The 25,029-nt window shown below is 40.1% G+C and overlaps 1 protein-coding gene across 2 annotated transcripts in view; it reads left to right on the top strand.

Annotated features, from left to right (window-relative positions):
* The window catches only part of LOC145941602 (uncharacterized), a 296,529-nt gene extending 271,965 nt beyond the window's left edge, over nucleotides 1-24,564 (top strand). The window contains exons 5-6 of one of the 2 annotated variants that reach the window (XM_083047761.1): nucleotides 23,256-23,382; nucleotides 23,660-24,564. In XM_083047761.1, coding sequence (XP_082903887.1) covers nucleotides 23,256-23,380 — 125 coding nt within the window. In that variant the 3' untranslated portion in view covers nucleotides 23,381-23,382; nucleotides 23,660-24,564. Of the gene's footprint in view, nucleotides 1-23,255 lie in introns of both variants that reach the window. The other variant, XM_083047760.1, reaches the window with a different exon arrangement.
* Nucleotides 24,565-25,029: the final 465 nt, after the last annotated feature.

Genomic DNA, 25,029 nt, shown 5'->3' with positions numbered 1-25,029 from the left:
TTTAAAATTGCTTCAGGATTCGACTGCGGACTTTGAAAAGGAGGATCAAATTAGAGCTCAGTTCGATAAGATGCATTACGCCATAAAGGCTAAGTATTATGACCTGACGGACATGTCTCCATCGGGGACATTATCCTCGCGAGATTCGACTTCTTCTTAGGCGGTAAAATTGCCGAAGATTTCTCTTCCTCATTTCTCCGGAGATTTATCGCTTTGGCCCCCATTTATTGCGCTCTACAATACTTCGATTTATAATAATAAGCAGATCTCCGCCATGGAGAAATATCAATATTTATTGTCGTCTTTAAAAGGGGAAGCCCTTGGCGTCGTGAAAAATTTACCATTATCAGCGGAACATTATCCGATAGCGTATGATGCCTTGATAGGTAGATATCAGAATAAGAGGAAGTTAGCTACTCATTATTGGAATTCTATAGTTAAAGCAAAGTCATTGAAGCAGGATTCGGCAAATTCTATGCATTACTAGACACGTTTACTGAGAACATCAGAGCATTGGATTTGATGCGCTTTCCGACAGACTCTTGGAGTTTCATTTTGCTTAACCTCTTGCTAGATAAACTCACTCCGTCATTGAGAGAGAAATTTGAATCAGAGCATAGGAAGACTGAAATCCCTCGGTATGACCAGTTGACGACTTTCCTGCAGGAATATTGCAAGGTGTTTTCCTCAATGTCAAGCTCATCGGACACTTCCATCAAGCCAGGAGAGAAGGGCGCGAAGTCTCAAACTCAGTCCTCAAAACCTGGTGCGTCAGTTTCGTCTTTTGTAACTAATACAGCAGCGTGTCTCGTTTGTAAGGAGCAACATGCTATTAATAAGTGTTCTCAATTCTTAAAGTTATCAGCCAAAGAACGACATTCTATGGCCAAAAAATTGAGATTGTGTATAAATTGTCTTCGTTTAGGTCATGGTATGAAAGCTTGTCCTTCTAGTTGGACGTGTCGGTCGTGTCAGTCAAGGCATCACACACTTCTGCATTTCGACCAGGGGACCTCTTCGTCTTCTACGGTCGCTCCGGTCACTCCGGTCTCTAGCGCACAGGAAGTTGAGTCGCCTGCCACATCGCAAAACAATAAATCGCTCGTTACAATGACTAGCGTGATACGGTCCAGTCCGGTCGTACTGCTGTCTACCGCGAAGGCTGACATACTCGATGTTCATGGCAATGCGTTTCCGGTTCGTCTTTTGTTGGATAGTGCTAGCCAGTCGAGCTTTATTACGGAGAGTTGCTTGAGAAGAGGCGATTTCAGCCGGACGAAGCATCGTATGCTAGTTTTAGGAGTGAATGATGTCCGGGCAGCCACCACAAAGGGTAGAACGTCCTTCGTGCTTCAAGTGAGGAATCGTGATGACATTCGCATCCCTGTCGAGGCGACAGTTCTCTCGCGCATATCGTCGGTCTTGCCGAACCATAAAATTGAAAGACAATCATGGGAGCATTTGGAAGGATTGCCGCTGGCCGATCCGGAATACTATCTGCCTCGTTCCATCGATATTTTGCTGGGAGTAGAGATCTTTGTTTCGATACTTCGCGATGGTTGTCGGAAGGGAGGAATCGGAGAACCGGACGCCTTCAATACGATTTTTGGATAGGTTTTGATGGGCGCGGTTTCTTCGCAAATCCCGAGAAATTTGCATTCGTTCGTGACTACTCTGGAGTCGATAGATGACACCATGAGCAGGTTCTGGCAGTTGGAGGAGATCCCGGATCACTGTTCGAACTCTGAAGAGGACATGCGCTGTGAGGACTCGTTTGCACGGACTACTCATCGCGAGGATTCAGGTCGCTTCATAGTCTCGTATCCTTTTTCAGTAGAACTTCCTTGTTTTACTGACTCTCGTTCAATAGCACTTAGCAGATTTCGTTCGCTAGAACGTCGCTTCAAGGCAGACGTTGAATTTAAAGGAGATTACTGCAAGTTTATGCAGGATTATCTCGATAAGGGTCATATGGAGTTGATTGGTCAGCCTTATCCAGTAGACGGGCCCATTTATTATTTACCCCATCATGGGGTAGTCAAGCTTGATAGTGCAACAACGAAGTTACGTGTTGTTTTCGATGCTTCGTCTAAGTGCACCAATGGATTCTCGTTGAATCAGATGTTGTTGAGTGGACCAAAACTGCAGCAAGATTGATGGCGATTTTGCTTCGTTTTCGCATTGGATCGGTGGCTCTGACCGCTGATGTTAAACAAATGTTTCGTCAGATATGACTCGAGCCTAGACAGTGTGATTACCAGAGGATCGTATGGCGATTCTCGGAAAATGATCCTATAGCTGATTACAGGTTGAAAACGGTCACCTTCGGAATCACACCTTCGCCTTATCTTGCAATTCGCTGCTTACTCCAGTTAGCAAAGGAAGGTAGAGATAGCTACCCTCTGGCATCTGCTATGTTAATGTCCTCTCTCTATGTGGACGATGTAGTCACTAGTGTCCAATCAGTGGACGAGGCTCGCGACCTTCAGAATCAACTACAATTGCTGCTCCAAGGCGCCGGGTTTGAATTGAGGAAGTGGGCAAGCAGCCATCCCGCTGTATTGGCTGACTCGGATCCTCAGTATCGTAGTAGTTCGATGCTATCGTTTGAATCAGATGAAAACCAATTTCTTAAGATTCTAGGACTTCGTTGGTATTCTTGCTCTGATAGTTTTGGTTTTCAGGTCAATCTGTTGGAAAGAGATTGTTCTAAACGTACAATTCTCTCCGAATTAGCTCATATTTTTTACCCTTTGGGCCTTTTGACACCGCTCACGTTCACTGCAAAGCGTTTAATCCAATATCTATGGACGTTGAAATTAGATTGGGACGCTAGGCCTCCCTTGGAGGTATGTCAACGATGGGACAGGTATAGGTCCGAGCTCATAGCTTTATCCTCGATTCGCATATCTCGCTCTTTGGCTAAGCAGAATGTAGTTCGTCGGGAACTACATGGCTTTTGCGATGCCAGTGAACAGGGCTATGGGGGTGATACAGGGGGAACATGGAGCCGTAGTTTACATGCGCATTGTTGCTCTCGATAGCGTAAAAACTTATTTGCTTACTGCAAAATCGAAAGTAGCTCCTCTCAAGTCTATCACGCTACCAAGGTTGGAACTTTGCGCCGCCGTGTTGCTCTCTGAATTAATAGTATATCTTCAGCAGGTCTTTAGAAATCATCTCATCCTGGACGAGACGTATACCTGGTCGGACTCGATGGTCACTCTGTCTTGGATTCGTTCCGCTCCCCATCGTTGGAAAACATTTGTGCGCAATCGTGTTGCGCGAATCCAAGAGAATACACAAATCTCGTCTTGGGGCCATGTCAACACCGAGTCTAACCCGGCGGATTATTGCTCTCGTGGGCTGTATCCTCGAGATTTAGTAGATTGTTCTATTTGGTGGAATGGGCCCGATTGGCTGGTGGAATTTGCGCCTCCCGCTGAACCTATCGTTTATTCGGACACGCTTCCAGAAGAAGAGGCAAGATGCAATACCTTTGCCTTGTTTGAGTCTTCGGATAACATTATTTCCATCATAGGTCGCTTCTCGTCTCTAGATAAAGTTTGTAGAGTGACGGCCTACTGCTTGCGGTTTATTGATAGATTGAAAAAGCGATCGATCCCTGACGTTGCAGCGGTAGATCAGCTGGAATTGCATTCGGCGTTACTCGCACTAGTGACGATCGTACAAGCTCAGTACTTTGCTGAAGAGATTAATAGTATCAAAAAGGGTAGGAGGATACCAAAGAATTTGCATAGACTTCGACCTTTCATTGACCCAACCGGGATCCTTAGGGTGGGCGGTAGGATAGTACACTCGGCGCTTCCTTATGAAGCCAAACACCCCGCCTTATTACCCAACAAGCATAGGCTCACGGAGCTCATTGAGTGCACGCATCAAGCACATATGCATCCTGGTCGACGCGCAATGCAGTATCTGTTGGTGCAACAATTTTGGATCTTGGGCGTACATCAAGCGATAAAGCGGGTCTTGTCCGGGTGCTATAAGTGCTTTCGCATTAATCCTCGCATTGTGCAGCCGCCCATGGCGGATTTGCCGTCTGAACGCGTCAATCAGGTCAAGCCCTTCTCAATTACAGGGACTGATTAAGCAGGACCTTTCCTGGTAACTAATCGTCGAGCCCGAGGAGTCACTTCCTCCAAGGTTTATGTTTGTTTATTCGTTTGTTTTACAGTCAAGGCTATTCATTTGGAGATGGCCTTTTCGCTATCTACGGATTCTTTCCTGGCAGCCTTGCGACGCTTTATCGCTAGGCGAGGTAGATGTTCTTTGTTATTTAGTGATTGCGGCACTAATTTTGTCGGTGCACAAAGAGAGCTCGTTAACCATATGCAGATCGCTTCGGAGACAGAGAAGATCAAATGGTCTTTCAATCCTCCATCCGCGCCTCATTTTGGAGGGCTGTGGGAGTCGAGCGTGAAGTCGATGAAGACCCACCTTAAGAGAGTAGTAGGCGATCAAATTCTAACTATCGAAGAGTTTAGCACACTGCTAGCTCAGATAGAAGCCGTTTTGAACTCCAGGCCTCTCTGTCCTATGAGCTCTGATCCGAACGACCTCACCGTACTGTCGCCGGGTCATTTCCTCACAATGGAACCTCTGGTGTCCGTCCCTAGTCCAGATTTGTCGATTGTGCCCATGAATCGGTTGGATAGATGGCAATTGGTGCAGCGTATGCACCAAGACTTTTGGAGACGCTGGCATCAGGAGTATCTCCATACATTGCAGCAACGTCCCAAGTGGCTAGACCAACTCAATCCTGTTCAGGAGGGTTCGTTAGTCTTAGTGAAGGAGGAGACGGTTTCTCCTTTACAATGGAAACAAGGGCGAATAATGAAATTGCATCCGGGTCGCGACGGCGTTCCGCGAGTCGCCACAGTAAAAATGATGAATGGCTCATTAACTCGTCCATTGGTGAAACTATGCCCATTGCCGACGGACGGCAGTTCACCGACGGACCATCACCGTAGAAAATAAGTCAAATTACTTGTATTTTGGTGGGCGGTGTTCGGTGCACGGTCTTTTGTAACATATTGTATATAGTTTTAGCTTGCTTTGTTTTGTTCGTTATAGAATTATAACCGATCAATTACTGATTTGGTATTATATTTCTTAAAAGTTAGCATAAGTATATGTATTCAATTTTCGCGCGAAACGTTGGTGGATCGGCGATTCGGCGCTTTTACAAAGCAATCAAGCGACTCACCTATCGGTGCTGCCATCGCCTATCCATCGACGGTAGCGGAAGGAAGAGGACATTACTCGCTGGCAGCCCTATTTTCAGGGAAACTCACTCACTCACGAGACTCAGTGAAGAGCACACGGCTAGGCAGTGATCAAAAAGGAGAGAGAGAGACGATTGCTTGCCTGTATCTACCTTGCTTGCCTGCATCTACCTTGCTTGCCTGCATCTATCTTGCTTGCCTGCATCTGTCCTGCGTGCTAATTGTCGTATCTATTCTTCATCTACATTGCTTGCTACCTTGCTTGGCTTAACTACGCTTGCCTACATTAATGAGAGTCAGGATACTGGTCATCAACCGCGAGATACCTCCGGATGGAAAGCAAGGTATGTATCGTGCGGTGAGTCGCCCTTTAGTTAAATTTCATTTCGTGGATTTCGTTGAATATCGTTTGTGAAAAATCAAGCTAAATTTCGTTTAGTAAAGATTTCGTGTCTAATTAGCTTAATTAGCAAAAACAGGAGACTTGCCAATACCCTCCTGAACAATATATGATAAACAATCCTGCAAAGCGTTTACAACCACAAATTCTATTCGACAAAGTATCACAAGTAAAAAAATATATTTTATATATGTGTATTGTAAACAACAATTATCTTCTACTATATATGCATAATCGTATTATTTATTTAATTTATTGTTTAAGCTTATTACAATATTTAAGCTTCTTATATTAATTTTTTACAAACATTTATATTATATCTATCATTTTACGACGATTCACAGGTACCGTTCAGCATAATCTAGAAGAATTTATATAAAATAATAATTTTCTAAATAATTTTTGCCCCAAAATTCATAAAATCGTCATTATTATATATACATTCCGTTTAACATAGAGATTGTTTAAGTCGATGTCTTAAAATAAATTATTTATTTTGATATAGTATTTTTGGAAATCCTTTTAAAGTATATATATTAAATGCCCATTTTTTTTTCTTTTTATTTTAAAGTTCATAATTTTTGTTTTTTTCGAGAAATTTTTAATGTCTCAATACTTATGGTGTTTTAAAAAAACTTAATTATTAAGACTTTAAATAAAGCATGCATATCTATTATATTATGCAGATGATATATAAGAAGACATTCTATCTTACTCTCATTAATTTATTATATTTACTATGTGTGTGTATATTTTTCACTTCGCTTCTTTCACCATTTTTAACTCAAATATACGATACGTCTCTCTCTCTCTCTCTCTCTCTCTGTTCGCGGTAATGTTAATCATAAATTTAATGTGACGCATTTGCTTTGTAATCCAGCATAAAGTAGTGCCAGCATAAAATACATTAAATTAACATGCAATCTTTTATTTTAAATCCGAAACATCGCCAAATTATCTGGATACCATGCATAAGTTTATTTATAATAATGAATTGTTAATACTGACAATATTGATTACAATATGGATTACAATTTTATTTAATGGAATAACTTTTTTATAAAGAATTTATGTAGATATATGTAAATATAAATAGAAAGTTTTAAAAAATAAATCAATATAATCAGCTGTACAAATTTTTAAAATAGTTAAATTAATATTATAATAATAACAATAAAATTTCTTAGCATTTTATCTTTGATTGTGCAACTATGTATTTTTTCAAATTTTAAACTTAATTATATAAAATAAAATTAATATTTTATAATTAACTTTTCTAAAATTGTAATAATAAAATAATCTATATAAATATATCAACTGTTTTCAGAAAAAATATTACATTTTATTTAGCATGTAAATGCATTTTTTAAATAACTAGAATAACACAAGTGCGCAATACGCGCGTGCCATTCTTCGGTTTTATGTTAAAAAGATAATATTAAAAAAAAATAATATAAAGTTTGTTTAAACTCGATTAATATTTTTTCACAGAAATTAGCTGATTAAAGCGTTAATTTGCTAATTAAATTTTAAAATAATAATAGGTTTAAAAATTAAAATAGTAATATATTGTAAATAATGTTATAATATCTCATTCTTGATTAATATTTTTTGACAGAAATCAACTGATAACTGTCAAAAATATTAATCGAGTTTAAAGTATTGTCAAGTATTTCAAGTGAGTTTCTCGCGAGTGCTTTACGCTGATACAGTTAGTATCGCCATTGTACCGCGAGGTGGCTTCTCGGCGAACAGTCTTTCCGTAGAAGAAAACAGTCAAAGAAAGTATATAAGGCGATGAAACTACATACCTGATGTCTTGATGTTCAAGACTCAATAGCAATATTGGATACACATTTATTTTTAACGCACGTCGATACAAAATTTCTATTTTCGTCAAAGTGAAAGTTATTCTCTAAACATTAAACATGTTAAGGAATATTGGTTACACATTTATTTTCAACACACTTCGATACAAAATTTCTATTCTCGTCGAAGTAAAAGTTATTCTCTAAACATGTTAAGGAATATTGGTTACACTTTTATTTTCAATACACTTGGATTCAAAATTTCTATTCTCGTCAAAGTTGAAAATTATTCTCGAAACATGTTGTAATATTGTGTTTTTATTTAATATATATTAAAATTTAATCTTTATAAAATATCTTTAGACAAACGCATTTATATATATATATATATATATATATATATACACACTAGCTGGCATTTGCTCCTCGCGCGCTTCGCGCGCTCGGCACGCATTTATTAATTTTGTTTCGCATTTAATTTATTTTTAATCATTAAAAACCTCTATAAAAACAACATTCCGAGTTTTATTGCTCTCATCAGGAATAAGTATTGTTTGGTCTTTTGCCGAACCAATCCGTGAGTCCCACATATAATTGGCCGTGAGAAAAGACTTCGCTTCGAAGGTCCACGCCAACCACTTGAAGGTTTGCCCTTGGGACTTATTAATCGTCATAGCGAAACACATTAAAACAGGAAACTACAACCTTTTAAACGCAAATGGCAAATTTGTAGGAACCATGGGTATCCTTTTTTTTTTTTTTCTTGCGATACGGCGCAGGGCGGAGGAATGCATTTACGCATACCCATGGGGCCGGCCTCCATGGGTTATGTGGGACTCATCCAGTTGCGGCTCCACGCCCCAGGTGGTTGATCGGAGCTAAGTTCCGATCCCCCACAAGGGACAACCAGCCGCAACTGACCCTACCCGCTAAACCTCCGCCCGTTCAGACCGAGGACGCTTCCCTTTAGACTCGATCGGGGCCCGGGTTCCGCCTGAGCATTTCACCGTGACCCCGATCGTCTTGCGCTCGCGCGCTCGCCTTCCGGTAGCTACCTCCGCCAGAAAATCCCTATTTCCCCCCTACCCCCTCTACCCCATCCCACCCCCCCGTCCCACTCCCCCCAAGCATCCACCCAACCCCGTAACCCCAGCCCCAATCCCCCCCAAAACCCCCCTCCCCCCAGACACCTACCCCAGCCCATCCACCCATCCTTTACCTAAAAACCCCCTACCCCACCCTATTCCCCCCCGTCCTACCCACCCAAGACTCCTATCCCACCCATCCACCCTCCTAATTCCCCTTATTTACCCCCCCGACCTACCCCCTGTCTAACCCTTCCCATTCTGGATGAGACCATGAGCTGATGGTGCCCATGGTCTCGACCTCAGAGAGCTCTCGCCTTCCTACTTGTACCCCTTCATCTTTGAGTGGTGTTATTATGCGCCGCTCGAGACTGATGGGGTATCATCCCCGTCAGGCCTTCTCTGCCTCTCTCTCTCCGCCTCTTCCTTGGCGCGCATGACTGTTTCAGCGAAACTCGTCATCGCCTTCCAGGATTCTTCCTTCTCTATCATCTTTCTCAGGATGATCTCAAACCTCAGATCTGGTCCTATCTGATTGATAAGGTCCCGTCTTTCATTGGTCCAAGCTATACAGTCTTGGACTGTGTGTTCAGCCGTATCGATTTCGGTATTACAGTGAGCACACACTGGTGTGTCCGATTTGCCGATCCTATATAAATAGTTGTTAAAACAACCGTGTCCTGTTATCACCTGTGTTAGGTGAAATGTCAAGTGACCCTTCTTTCTTTCGAGCCATTTGGCAAATATTGGCATTACGGCTTCTCTCGTTCTCTTCCCCGGATTGTCCGGGTTGCTGAGGTACAGCTCCCACTGTCTCTTCATGAGGAAATTTTCGTTTTCCTTTATTTCCTCCTCTTCCTCAGCACTCCAGTCTTCCAAATTCCGAAGGTCGCGGATTCGTAAATACATCCTCTTTCTTGCCGCTGCTATTAGGTACAGTGGGGCAGTTCCAGCCAACAGAGTGGCAGCGTCGTACGACGTTGTCCTGTAAGCTGCTATCACCCTTATTGCTAGGGTTCTTTGTAACCTTCGAAAGGACAGTTGTATTTTCCTGCTCGCCACCAATGCATCACTCCATACGGGTGCGCCATATGTTAGTATAGATACTATAACATTGGCGAATAACTTCCTCTTGGCTTCAGATGGTCCTCTAAGATTCGGCATTATCCTGCCAAGGGATCTGAGTACCTTGCTCGCTTTGTTTTCTATGTACTCAAAGTGATCTTTAAAGTTTAAGCGGCTGTCTAAAATTACACCTAGGTATTTGAGTTTCCCGCCGACTTTGATAGCCTCCTTCTCGATCATAATATCGGGTATTCTACGTGGCCTATCTTTTTTATAGAAGGCAGCAGCCTCTGTCTTACTCGCTGCTATCACTAAGCCGAGCTCCCTGACTTTCCTGACTACTCTGGCTACTTGAATGTTGGCCTTCGTAATTGCTGTCTCAATGTCATCTGCCGTTGCCACTACCAATGTATCATCGGCGTAGCAAGACAGATGACATCCCGGTTCCAGGTTCGCCCTCAGTACAATATCGTACCCGATATTCCACAAGACCGGCCCCAGCACGGATCCTTGCGGAACTCCGGCTGTGACCGCCGGTCTTCTCTTTGTCTTGCCTTCATGGACCTTGTACTCTATGTATCGATCGTTTAAATAATCATCGATTATTCTACATAGGTAGTCTGGAAATCCCTTTCTTCTCAGTGCATTCCTGATGACTGGCCATGGCATTGAGTTGAATGCATTCTCGATGTCGATTGCAACTGCTACCGCTACCCCTCCGTCCGATACACACTCCTCGATAATCTCTTTGACCCTCATCAACGCGTCACAGGTAGATTTCCTTTCCCGGAATCCATATTGTACAGGAGACAGTTCAGCGGTCTCCTCGTCCTTCATCCAATTTGTGATTCTTCTCACTAGGATGCGCTCAAATATTTTCCCTACTTCGTTGAGAAGACATATGGGTCTCGCTTTGAGTTGTTGGGATTCCCCTGTTTGCGCTTTTGGTATTAATACCAGGCGCGCCTTTTTCCAATCTTTTGGAAATTTGCCTTCACTTAAACACATGTTGAAACATTGTGTCAGCTTGGCGATCATTGACTCGGGTATGTTTTTCCAAATCACTGTTTTGACTCCATCTAATCCTGGGGCAACACTACTGCCACCACAGTCCTTAATGGACTCTTTAGTCTCTCGGTATATTATACGGTCCTCTTCGTTCCATTCGAACTCTCCTCATTCTTCCTTCGGATCATGGGTCTGACCCGTTGGGAACAATTTGTCCAATAAATCGTTCAGAGTTTTTTCCTCCAGCATCTCCGTAAGTCCTGGTGTGGCTCTCCTTAATTTATTGAGCACAACCTTATAAGGTAGGCCCCATGGATCAGAGTCAACTATTTTGACAACCTCTTGCCATGCCTCAGCTTTAGCTTTGTTAATCTCTTTTCTTAGAGCACTTCTAGCTGTCTTGAATGCCCTTTCTCGATTTGCCGTTTCTTCGGGTTGATTCCACCTTTTGCTTTTAACCCAGGATCTTCTCTTTTTGTTGCACTCCGATCTTAGATGCGCAATGTGGTCGTTCCACCAGTACGTTTTCTTTCTAGGCAGAGCCTGTTTACTTTTGGGCGCTGAGGCGTCGCAAGCTTCACGCATCACGCGCTCAGTCCACTTCTGCCATCCTTCGGTGTTTATTGCCTCTTCTTCTGAGATATCCACCGAGCATGCCCAGTTTAGTGACATTTGCAGCATCTCCACGTCTAATTTTGCGAAATTCCACTTTCGATCTTGTCTATGCTTGCTCTGTCGCATAGGTTCTCTACCAATCTCGAAAGCTATATATCGGTGGTCCGACAAATTTTCAATTTCGGTTTCTACTCGCCAGTAGGTAATTTCCTCAATCAGATCTGCCGTAGTCCACGTCAGATCGACTATTGAGGTACCCTGTTGCCTTACGCAAGTTGGTATCTCGCCGATATTCGCGAGTCTCAGATCTAACTCGGCTGCCCACTCTTCTAGCAGTTCTCCCCTTCTGTTAGTGTACGGGGAGCCCCATTGAGTCGATTTGCTATTAAAGTCTCCGCTAACTATAAGACTTCTACTTATTTGTCGGATCGTGTCTCCTATTTCATCTAGGGCTCCAAGATATTCTCCATCTGGTCGATATTCGGGGATATATAACATGATATAAAACTAATATCATTGCACTTGACTGCGACGAAGTTTTCGCCTCTACCCAATAATGTGCAGACTCTCTTCAGATGTTCCGGCCTCCAATGAATTGCCGCTCTCTTATTATTGCTTGCAAACCACAGTTGCGATTCAGGAACGTATCTGGGCTCCGATATCAAACAGATGCCTATCTCTTTCTCTGCTATGTGCTGGGACATGATGTCCTGTGCTCCCCAGCTATGATTTATGTTGCATTGCAACACTTTAATCATTGTGAGAAACAGATGCAGCCACTGCTCTCCGATCTGACTCCTCCCGAATTTCATGCTGTACATCAGCTCTCTTTGCGTCATGATCTATGCTACATTTGTTAGACCCGACTCTATGGTTGGCGTTCAGTTTCCTGTCCGCACAGAACCTGCACTTCATCTCAGCTCGACATATCTTGGCGGGATGACCACTGCTACCACATCTAAAGCATACCTTACTGTAGTCCTCCTTGAAGGTACAATTATTACGGATATGTCCTTTCCGCCAACACTTATAACACTGGGTGGGCCGTTTCTGCAGTAGCTCCACCCTGGCTGTGGTCCATCGGATCCTCAGTCTTTTCTTCTCCGCCACCAGGATGGCAGCATCTACTGGGCACTGTACCCATACCATGCTGTTTCCATTCGGTAGTCTCCGTATATTGCCGACTTTAATTTGCTCATTCCTGCATCCGCCGATATTTGCAACCGTCTCATAGATGTCATCTACTGCTACTGACTCATCAAATCCGGATATGATGATTTCTCCTTTGATTGTGGGCCTAGTAACTTCTGCATGTCCGCTCATTAGCTCACTAAGCTTTTTAGCAAGGTTGTCCGCCTTCTCTGATCCTTGCGGTCCAGGAATTTCGACGATTATTCCGCCGTTTGCTGCTTTCCTGACTCTCGATTTGTTTATCTTCAAATCAGAGAGTTGTATTTTATCCTGAGCTGTTCTCAGGGCTTGGGCGTATGAGAATTTCTCGTCGAATCCCTTGATGGCTACTGCAGCGGTTTTCGGTGGTTTCCTACGTGGAATCACCCTTCCATCAGTCTCTTTCTTCGCTTCTTGGGCTCGGTTCGCGGGTCCAGTCTGCATGCGAGATCGAGATCGAGACTGTGACTCGCCCCTACCTTTTCCCTCTTCTCTTTTATTTCTTGCTTTCTTCCCTTTTCTACCTCTCTCTATTGTAGTCCATTCATAGACTGGTCTAGATTTAGGTTCTTCTTCTTCGTAGTTTGTTTCCTCTACTCTATTACTCTCTTTCCTAGGTGGCACCATCTGAATATTCTCTTTAACACGCGGTAGTGCTCTAGTTTCTTTTTTAGGCTCTTCGGTTCTTATAACCTTCACAGTTTGACTGTAGGTGGCCTTGCTTCTTTCCTCTACGGCTGCCCTTACCATTTCTTTCTTTCTTCTTATTAGAGCCGCTATTTGCATGTCTATCTCTCTCTTTTCCGATATACCTTCAGCCGGTGGGTTGTCATATTCAGGCAGCGGTATTGAGACACCTCTTATAGGTGGCCTCATTACCGGCGTTAATGATCTCGGTGTTTGTACTTTTCCGGGTTCTTTAGTTGTTTTCTGAACCGGAGCTCTCATTCGCGGAGATGGAGAAGGCGTGTTTCCTCTTCCTTTATTCTTCTTTTGCTTCTTTGCCACTTCTAGTTCTTCTTGTAGCTTCTTTATCTTCTTATTCGCTGCTTCGATCTCTCTTATATTTATTCTCTTCTTTCTTCTGATCTTGCAGTTCTTTATTTATGCTGGAGTGTCGAGCTCTCCAGAAACCCGGGTCTCCGACCGCCTCCGCTTTACCTACTAGAGTCCTCACCGCATTTCTAATGCCTATTATGTGGCCTTTCATTTTCCCGCTTAGGCTGCCTTGTAGCTTGCCGGATTTAACCCGTACTATGTCTAGCTCCTCGAGCCATTCCATAGTTAAGGTGCCGATGCCAGCCGCTGTCATGTTATGGAACTCTGTTGTTCCATATTTCTCTGGGGTACCTCTTAGGGTCTTCATCAATTCTGGAGTATCCAGCTGTCTCACTCTGTTCTTCCTTTTAGCCGGTCTACCCGGGCCCCTCCTGGATTTGACGGTTTTCTTATTATCTCCGTCGGAGCACTGCGAATTCTCCATATCTTCGGAGTTGCCTTCTTCTTTCAGCGTTCTCGCTGATAAGATCTGCGAATCCACTTGGTTTTCAGTAGCATCTTCGTCAGTAGTATCTGACTGGATGACGTTTCTCGCTCCTCTCTTCGTACTATAATTAGGGCGATGTATCTCTTGATCGTCAGATCCTGAGTCTGACTCCTTTTTCCTTTTATTAGAGACTTCCGGCATTGTCTCCATCGCCTCTTCTCCGGTGTCTGGTGGTAACTTCACCGGAGTATCTCCTTCTCGCATCACCATTATGGCAGTAACGCCGCCCACGTTTACCAAAGTTTCGTCAGTAGCCAGTTCCAGTGAGGAGCCTGCGATCCACTCCTCACTTGGCCCGTAGTTAGATGACGACAAAGCTCCACCCGGGACAATAGTGGGTTCTTCGCCGGTCACTGAGGCTCCGAGTACCTCTGTGACGGTAAGGTTCTTTTCTTTCTCCTTGTGCTCCATGTTGTTTTTTATTTGGTTTTTTGCTTGGTGTCCTTCCAAGGGTGGTGGGCTGAAGTCCTTTTGGCCCCACCAAGCCTATACATGCATACATCCACATTCATACACACACACACCGAGCCCACGACAACCCAATCTCCCCTCCCGGATCATCGACCAGGCGTCGTGAACTCCAAGTGCATGGAGGGAGGACAGCGCCAAAGGCGCCGTGCAATGTCCAACCCCTAACGGTGTCATGCCACCGGGCGTTTGTATTCAAGGTCGCCATCCTCTACCACATACGAGCCGAAGATCTATAGGGGAAGTGGGCCCCCTCCTCCCACCATGGGAGGGCTCCCCGAGACTGGGGAAACTCCCCAGAACTCGGGGAGTTGATGTACCCGATGTTATTCGGGTACGGGATGCTGTTGGCACCCCTTGCAAGACTATCCTCTTGCAAAGGGTGAGCCCTCTCGCCACGGCAAGGCCGCATCCCACGAGAGGGAACCATGGGTATCCTAGTATTAATGCTATTTTACCAGCTGCAGGTCCTGTCAGAATAATTGCCTGTATGATGTAAGGCATGAGACGCTTAACTTGCAGTCTCGTGCCGTTGCAAAGCCAAGGTGGTTTAAGATTCCGAATCAGCATTATCGGGGTACTAACTTTATGATAACACGAAGAGGGATAAAAAAATCCCAATATTGAAACAATTGTGCATACTATATCACGAATACTAAATTAAAACAAAAAGATAACAAAATAAAAAAGCAGGCGTCTACTTTCTCGGCTTTGTTAAAAGATTACAATAAAGAACAACAGACATCGTCAAAATATGAGGTGAGTAAAATATCTGCTGATATCTTATGTTTTGTTTTATAAAGAAAAATATAACAGGAACCTTTTTCCCTTTTTGGTCGCTTGCATTCGTTAGGGAGATGTCCAAACTGATTACAATTATAACAGCGTGCATCCTCCTTTGTTTGTCCTTTAGAATTTTTAATCTTAACTTCACTTTTGTCGCCTGTTGCCTTTGATCGGGTTTTTTGATCTGGATAAATAGTAATTTTCCGAAAAGCTCGTAATACGTCTGCAACAGATGTAAAATTCTGCATCCTGGCTTGATTTTTCAGATGTAAGTCAGAAATGCCATCAATAACAAAATCCAGGATTTCATCCTCTGGTATCGGGACTCGGTTGGCTTTAATGATTTTTTCATGATAATAATCATGAAACGTTTCTCCTGGCTGCCATGTTCGCTCCTCAAATTGCCTACGCAAGTCAATTTTACTTGGACGGTGATCGTACTTCATTTCGCGCAATATCTCTGGCACTGTTATTCCTAATAATTCGGGTTTTGAATGAAACCAAGTTAGTGCCTTGTCTCTAAGCCGTGATCCAATTAAAACTTTTACTTACTAAATTATCGTTGAGTTCATAAGTTATTTTTCAACAACTGTAACTGCGCTTCCCATTTCGTAAAATCTTGATCTACTCCACTGTACTCGTTTAAAAGTTCACTGACCATTTTAATGTTCACCGATGATTTTTGCGAATATTCAATTTCATGCGTGGACAGCGGTGAAGCTCTTAACAACTCATTCTCTTGTCGCATAAGATCAATTTAGCGTTGCAATAACAATCTTTCTCGTCGTAATAATTCTACTTCGTAAGAGTAATTGATATTTGAAATATCTTCTTGCGGATTTGACCTTATCACACTGTTGCTGATTCGTACGTCATCTCTCACGCTCATGTCCGTGAAGTTGGCATATCATTTTCCAGCAGATCAAAAATAAAAGGGAGTTCTTATCACATGCAATCGAGTTCTATAGTTCCTGATAATTTTTAGTAATAGTTCTGTCGATTTTATAAAAAAAAACACCGATCGAAAAAATCATCTGAAACTCCTATTTTTGAAGATAGAGGTGATATGCTGGACGTATTTCGACAGTTCTGTTTATTATAAAATAGTTCTTGTGTAGTTCTGGGCATATGCATTGTTTTTCCAAAAAGTTCTGACAGTGAGAATAATTTAAAAATGTTTTAAACAATTATTTTACCCGAAAAATTCCTATTTTCGAATATAGAGGTGATATGCTGGCCGTATTTTGACAGTTCTGTTTAATATAAAATAGTTCTCGTGTAGTTTTGGGTATGTACATTGTCTTTCCAAAGAGTTCTGACGGTGAGAATAATTTGAAAATGTTTTAAACAATTATTTTACCCGAAAAACTCCTATTTTCGAATATAGAGGTGATATGCTGGCCGTATTTCGACAGTTCTGTTTATTATGAAATAGTTCTCGTGTAGTTTTGAGTATGTACATCTTTCCAAAGAGTTCTGACGGTGAGAATAATTTGAAAATTTTTTAAACAATTATTTTACCCAAAAAACTCCAATTTTCGAATCTAGAGATAATATGCTGGCCGTATTTCGATACTTCTATTTATTATAAAATAGTTCTCGTGTAGTATTGGGTATGTCATTTACATTGTCTTTCCAAAGAGTTCTGATTACATTGTCATTTACATTGTCTTTCCAAAGAGTTCACATTACATTGTCTTTCCAAAGAGTTCTGACGATGAAAATAATTAGAAAATTTTTTAAACAATTATTTTACCCGAAAAACTCATTTTCGAATATAGAGGTGATATGCTGACCGTATTTCTACAGTTCTGTTTATTATGAAATAGTTCTCGTGTAGTTTTGAGTATATACATTGTCTTTCCAAAGAGTTCTGACGGTGAGAATAATTTGAAAAATTTTTTAACAATTATTTTACCCGAAAAACTCTTATTTTCGAATATAGAGGTGATATGCTGGCCGTATTTCGACAGTTCTGTTTATTATGAAATAGTTCTTGTGTAGTTTTGGGTATGTACATTGTCTTTCCAAAAAGTTCTGACGATGAAAATAATTAGAAAATTTTTTAAACAATTATTTTATCCGAAAAACTCATATTTTCGAATATAAAGGTGATATGTTAGCCCTATTTTGACAGTTCTGTTTATTATGAAATAGTTCTCGTGTAGTTTTGGGTATGTACATTGTTTTTCCAAAGAGTTCTGACGGTGAGATTAATTTGAAAATTTTTTAAATAATTATTTTATCCGAAAATCTCTTATTTTCGAATATAGAGGTGATATGCTGGCAGTATTTCGACAGTTCTGTTTGTTATGAAATAGTTCTCGTGTAGTTCTGGGCATGTACATTGCCTTTCCAAAAAGTTCTGACAGTGAGAATAATTAGAAAATTTTTTAAACAATTATTTTACCCGAGAAACTTCTATTTTTAATTATATAGAGGTGATATGCTGGCCGTATTTCGAGATTTCTATTTATTATGAAATAGTTCTCGTGTCTTAAAATATTTGTACAATATTAAAATTTTCTAATTATTTTCATCGTCAGAACTTTTTGAAAAGACAATGTACATGCCCAGAACTACACTAGAACTATCTTATAATAAATAAAACTGTCGAAATACGGCCAGCATATCACCTCTATATTCGAAAATAGGAGTTTTTCGGGTAAAATAATTGTTTAAAAAATTTTCAAATTATTCTCACCGTCAGAACTCTTTGGAAAGACAATGTACATACCCAAAACTACACGAGAACTATTTCATAACAAACAGAACTGTCGAAATACTGCCAGCATATCACCTCTATATTCAAAATTAGGAGTTTCAGATTATTTTTTCGATCGGTGTTTTTTTGGATAAAATCAATAGAACTATTACTAAAAACTATCAGGAACTATAGAACTCTACTGCATGCGAGAAGAACTCCCCTCTATTTTTGATCTGCTAGAAAATGATTTGCTACGGGAAGTTAGCAGATCATTTTTTCGATCGGTGTTTTTTTGGATAAAATCAACAGAACTATTACTAAAAACTATCAGGAACTATAGAACTCGACTGCATGCGATGAGAACTGCCTTTTATTTTTGATCTGCTGGAAAATGATATGCCAACTTCACGGACACCTCACGCTCGACATACCTGACGCACACGCTGTCTCATTAATGTATCCAGGGTCATGCGTCAAATAATAACCATCAGGATCCTTTGCCACGATCCTAGCCAACAACTCTGCCTTATTCCCAGTCGTCGGCAATTTCAAGCTCTTAAGTAATTCCTTCAATTTGATAATTGTAAAATCTTGATACGACTTTTTGTCCGACATCTTGATTCAGATCCCACTTCTGAAATTTGTTAGATTGCCGAAATAATCGGAAGTATGGAGTGACTGGGAAAATAAATATTCTCTCTTAAATAATTCCGAACAATATAATGTATGTATATCATAAGCAGTGTGTCTTGATTTAACCGCGCATGGATAAAGACTGACTCTCACACGCCTCGCACCGCCTGTCTACCACGCATTGAACTAAAAGAAACGTATACAGCGGAGCACCGCTACGCTCTTAAATCAAATCAACCAGTGTCTTACACATGTCTCAATACAATGGGTCCTGTGTATAATAAAAAATTTCTAAACTCTACTGCTTTCCATTGTTGGACATCTTTTAATGATCTGGGTTTTCTAACAAAATCGTTCGGTGTTGTATTTTTCAGCAAAATTAATAAGTGTGATATTTTATTAATGGATCTGATACTTAAGCGTACATAAAGTGAACCCTTTAGCTAAAGAAGGATAATTTTTTTGACAACGCCTAAACATATAAGATGCATATAATCTAGTGGTGTGTTATTTATAGGCAAAAATCCAAGAATATTGTTCAAAATAGAATGTCGAATCTGAAAATCTTGATAAGCATTAGCGGAAAATAGTTCATCTTTTCTAGAAGGAAATATTTTTCTATATGGAAAGCAAACTCTACCATTGATATATTTCCCCTTAATCACACATTTTGTGCAACTGTAAAATCAGGTATGACCTTTTATACATAGCACAAAAGATTTAGCGGGTGCGTCACAAATTAAAGCAAACAATCTAATTTTGATTACGTTTTCATTATAAATATAATCATTATTAATAAAATTAATTAAATCGTCGACTAAAGATTGCAGGAAAACATTAGAATCTGTAGGTTTTTTGTAACCAAAATATGCATCACGAGATATACTGTCTTATTGACAGTATTTGAACATAAAATGGTCCATAATGACGCTTGAGAAGATTTTGCTAATGGCAAACTATCAATATTAATAAGTAAATTAATATATGCATTATTATCTTTTAATAGGATTTTCTGAATAATATCATCAAAACCGAAATATAAATATTCTCCTTCACATATTTTTGAAATATGGGTTTCTCTTGGAGTTTTTAATAGTGTTCGTGCGTCTGCAGGTAGATTGTGCGAAGTATATTGCTTCAAAATTTTTAATAATGCATTACAAACTGTGCGAGAAATATTGTTTGATACAGCCCATGTAGCTAATGCTTTATTTAATTCATAATCATTATTAGGTCTATATATTTCATCATTTATAACAGAGTTATCATTATTATTATTATTATTATTATTATTATTATCATTATCATTATTAAGATCTGAAGATGTATCTTTGACATAGGTATATATTAATCATATCATTAACTGTTTGTATTACATGAAGAAACTTCTTCATCGGTGATTTTACACAATTCTACGTTTGAAGTCAGTTTAGAAGAAGTATTGATGGTATGCCATTCTAAAATTTCTCTAGAAGATCCTGCAATATAGCTGTTTGATTTGCAACAACCCGTGACATTTTGAAATAAGTTTTTTTTTACGTGTGTTCATATTTTTTTTACAATAAGTAAACACTACACAAATTATATTGGAAACAATTTAAGAAGGAAACATTTAGAAAATATTTTACAAGAAAGTAAAATATAAATGTACGTATTTATACATATAAACGTATCTGCAAAATAAAATAATAAAATTAAAGTATATATGTATAAATAAAATTCCATTCAACTGTTTTTCAGTAATTTAATTTAATTAATTTCAGATGTATAAACATTGGATTATGTTCGAGCACGAACCCCTTAAACCGGAATAACGCGTTTGATTTATTTCTCTCTCATTATTATAGAAAGTTTATTTAAAAATAGACAAATTATAAGGATCTTGATCTCGAAATCACAGGTATTGCTGTATCAGAAACCGCGATCGATTATTTCCTTGCGAAGAGATAAGAATACGTGGTTCCCTTTTTTTTTTAATAATAATTTCGCACAAAGCGAGTATTATTGAAACTAATAAACAGGGAATTAAAACATTTAAGTCAAAACATGCCCAAATTTGGGAAATAATAGCTGATGAGATGGAAGAGTATGTAAAATACCTTCCAACATCAATCTACTCCATGGTTACATGTAAGCAATGTTCTGTGCTGTATGGGAATTGGACCAAGAAAGCAAAGAAGAAAGAGAAGAGAAAGAAGGGAATTTAGAGACTTGGAAACCATCGATGACGAAATCACCAATAACAAATATACGATGAGGCACAGGCAAGGTGATGATGGCAAGATGTACAACAACTCTCAGTGGTTTGCCATTGCCTTCCGAGAGGAGGAACGAGCGAATGTAATTTTGGTCTTACCGGGGATCGAACCCGGGACCTTCGGCTCTATAGACTGTGTTCGTTTTCTATAGACCACGCTCGCCCCACGTTGGGCGCCAAGATAAGAATACGTGGTTCCCTTTTTTTGCGAACAAACCAAACAGCTGACAGACCGAGGCAAGCACTCGGCCTGTTTGTAAATAGAAAACACGGGTCGACTACCGACGCGAACGCCTTGCCCTCTCGCTCGAACAGCTGATCGCGTGAATTTTAGACAAACGAGAAGCGATAGACCCGCGCGCGACAAACAAAAAGGTCAAAATAACAATTCCCACTGCCGATGGGCTAAAGCAATTTTTAGCCAGATTGTCTCCGACTCTCGAACAATTCGCTTGTAATTAGAAAAACGGCTGTAGCTCGCAGCACGGAAACTTAATCGCATTGCCTTCGAAATTTGCGTATTCAGGATCGCTCGCCTTGAATAGTCTTTTGAAACTGCAGTGAAGTCGCTCGCCTCGCTGCACGCGCTTTCACGATCTCAAAGTTGTTTTTTTTTGTATTTTGTTTTTTTTCGTGTATGAGACAATAAACTTGTTCGTTGTTCTAAACCGTGTGTGATTGAATCTACGATCCTTCTCTCTCCCTCACTCTCGCGCGCGGAAATTATAATTCGCCCAAACCGCGACAGATTATTACTTTAGAAATAGTTATTCTCTCTTTTATTAAAAATTAATATTTGAACTTTAGTTCTCCCAAATTAGCTTATGAACAATAATCATGTTATAATTTTGATATATTAATCTTAATCTTACTTTACTGTAAATTGTTTATATTTGATATAATTAATTTCAAATTAATTACACGATTTCTCGTACAAGATTATTACATTGAATTAATTTAAACAATAATCTCGTTAATAATTTTAATTCAATCGCTGCTCTTTCGAAAGGAGATTTATACATTATTTATGAAATATATTTAATATGAAAATAACAATCGAATTCTTGTGTCATCAATGACACTATAGAGTTAAATATCTTGATTCTTTAATATAATATGTGTGATTCATTTATCCCTCTTACAAGTTAATTAAAATTAAATGAATATCGTGTACTTGACTCTAATAATCGATGAATTGATCATTTTATTACTGTATACACATCTTAGCGACTTCTATTGATCGATTAAAATGTTGAGCAGCTTTATCCGTCGGAATTAAAGATTCTAAACTCAATCAACATCGGCAACTCTGTCAGCAACAGCTACAATAATAACAGTAACAGCGGCAACAGAAAAAGCGACATCGGCATATAATAATTTTAATTCAATCGCTGTTCTTTCGAAAGAAGATTTATACATTACTTATGAAATATATTTAATATGAAAATAACAATCGAATTCTTGTGTCATCATTGACATTGTAGAGTTAAATATCTTGATTCTTTAATATAAAATGTGTGATTCATTTATCCTTCTTACAAGTTAATTAAAACTAAATGAATATCGTGTACTTGACTCTAATAATAATGAATTGAATCTTCTTATTACTGTATACAATCTTGGCGACTTCTATTAATGGATTGAAATGTTGAGCAGTTTTATCCTTAGAATTAAAGGTATTAAACTCAACCAACATCGGCAACACTGTCAGCAATAGCTAGAATAACAACTATAACAGCAGCAACAGAAAAAGCAAAATTGGCATCAACAACAGATACTTCAGCACCAACAGCTACTGCAATATCTAGAATAGCAACATTGGCAACATCATCAGCTACAGCGGCAACAGCATCAGCTACAGCGGTCTTCCGCCTCTTGACACGTGCAGCCTTCGCCACACTTTATATTAGGCGGGGAGGGGGAAGGAGAGCGATTGAGACCGTGTGAGGGAGGGGGAGGATAGTTCGGAAGAGTAGGAAAGGAAACGCGTGGTGGTTCCGGCGTGAAAAATTGAGAGAAACGGGGAGTGTCCGGGGTTAGTGTGCCAGGGTTAATATCGACGGTATATTGATTAATTATCTTAATATGATCGGTAATTAATCGCTCTAATAAGTCTTGTGATTGGCTATCCGTGAATGAGTCGGCCGTAGTCCGAGCCACTTCCCGCCTTAGACGTCGATTCCGCCGATTTCGCGAGTGTTTTATAACATTTTTTGAATGCTGCTGGGTTTTCACTAAATAATGACAATGATAAGAAGCGAGTCTTCGAGGGAGTTGTTGGATATAATATTTATTCAATATATGTTTTTTTATAAATTCAATATTTATTTAATATACAGGGTGTCCGGTGACTCGCGAATCACCTCTCGTAGACAGGTAGAGTGGGTCAAACCGAGTAGAAAAGTCCTGTACCATTTTGCGAAATTCGCAATAGTTAATGATAAATTAATTGTTAAAGATCGGCCAACTAGTGTGCGCGGCGAGAAGAGACAGCCCATTGTTACGCCGTTGCTGGGGGAGGGAGGGGTGGAGGAGGGGCGAAGCGGTAGCAGGGATGTTCAACAAAAGACAACGGGTGTGTAAATGTACGTATGAGCTGGAGCTTTGCGTCGAATTACTTCTCTCATTCTCTTCCTCTCTCTTGTAAAGAAAAATTTTGACAAACTATTTTCTACGATTTTAAAATCATTGTAGTTGCGTCGACATCATATTTAGCAATGTGCATCATTAAAAAAATACGTAAATTTACTATAATAATAAGTGTAAAATTACACGAAAAATAATGAAAACGTATAACATTTCCATTATTTCTCGCGTAATTCGACATTTATTGTTAATCTTATTTTACATAATTATTTACAGTGCATCTCGTCGAAATTCAGCATGCATAGAAAGAAGAAATTGATGCAAATCACTCGATAGTACTCGGATATGTTCTGTTGAGATTTTACATTAATAATAATTAATAATAATTCAATGACATTCTTTCTCTCTCTCTTTCTCTCTCTCTCTCTCTCTCTCTCTCTCTCTCTCTCTCTCTCTCTTTGCGGCATAGAAAAAATTTGTTATCTTTTCCACACCACCTTGCGGTAGATAACATGGCGCATTTTTTTTAAAGTGGTATCCCCCGTAGGTCTAATCCACTCTCAAATTTTAATTTAAAAGTTGTTCAAAATGACCTCCTGCTTCGTGCGAACACAATTCGGCTCTTTGAATGATATGTCGCGTAGCCCGATACGCCATTTCCGGTGTGATGGTATTAAAAGCAGCGAGAATTGCCTCTCGCATCTCTGCTTGTGTGCCATCACGCCTGTGCTCGACTAAATCTTTAATGTGACCCCACACGAAATAGTCGAGCACATTGAGGTCTGGCGATCGCGCTGGCCAAATAATTGGACCACCTCGACCGACCCATCTTTCGTGATAGTGCGCATTTAAAAAATCGCGCACTTGACGCGAAAAATGCGCAGGTGCCCCATCATGTTGGAAAATGAGACCTGCTCTTACGTCGAGAGGAATATCCTCGAGTAGAACAGGTAACTCATTTTCCAAGAAATGTTTATAAATTTCGCCATTTAGTCGCGGCGGAAAAAATAAGGGCCGATCTGAAAATCATGGAAAGAAAATTATCTATTAAAGCTGCGAAAGAAAATTCCTTAATTAATAAAAAAATTTATTACTTACAATTCGGTTCGCAATTATTCCTGCTCATACGTTTATTGTCCAGCGATTCTGGAACGTACATTGCCGAACAACGTGCGGGTTTTCTTCAGCCCAGTATAAAAAATTTCGGCTATTAAATACCCTGTTTGGCGTAAACGTCGCCTCGTCGGTCCAGAGAATACGGTCTGGAAAAAATTGATCCCGCCGGCATTGAGCGAGAAATCCTACGTGTGTTTCGGCAATTGTTAATATTTTTTTAACTAAAAAAATTTTTTTTAATAATTCAAACATGAAATTAAGATAATTAAAATACCTTCACAAAAGTAGATGCGCTGTTCTCTATCTGTCGGCAAAAGTTGTTGTACTCGCTGAAAATGATACGGGTGCAATCCGTTTTGACGTAGAGCACCACGTATCGCGAGAAACCAAGCATCCAAGCTACGCGTCGCACACTATTCTGGGGATTCTCTTCAAATGCTCTTAGAATTGTTTCTTCCTCGCCCACACCATAATACAAGTGTGCATTTACATCTCGACGATTTGGATGAAGATTGCCTGTCTCTCTCGCG

Source organism: Prenolepis imparis, unplaced genomic scaffold (assembly GCF_030444845.1).
Source record: "Prenolepis imparis isolate NDT839.2.m4 unplaced genomic scaffold, iyPreImpa1.0 SCAF_10, whole genome shotgun sequence".
In the NCBI taxonomy this organism is placed as follows: domain Eukaryota; kingdom Metazoa; phylum Arthropoda; class Insecta; order Hymenoptera; family Formicidae; genus Prenolepis; species Prenolepis imparis.
The sequence above is the reverse complement of the archived record's forward strand: the minus strand, read 5'-3'. Positions and strand labels throughout refer to the sequence as shown.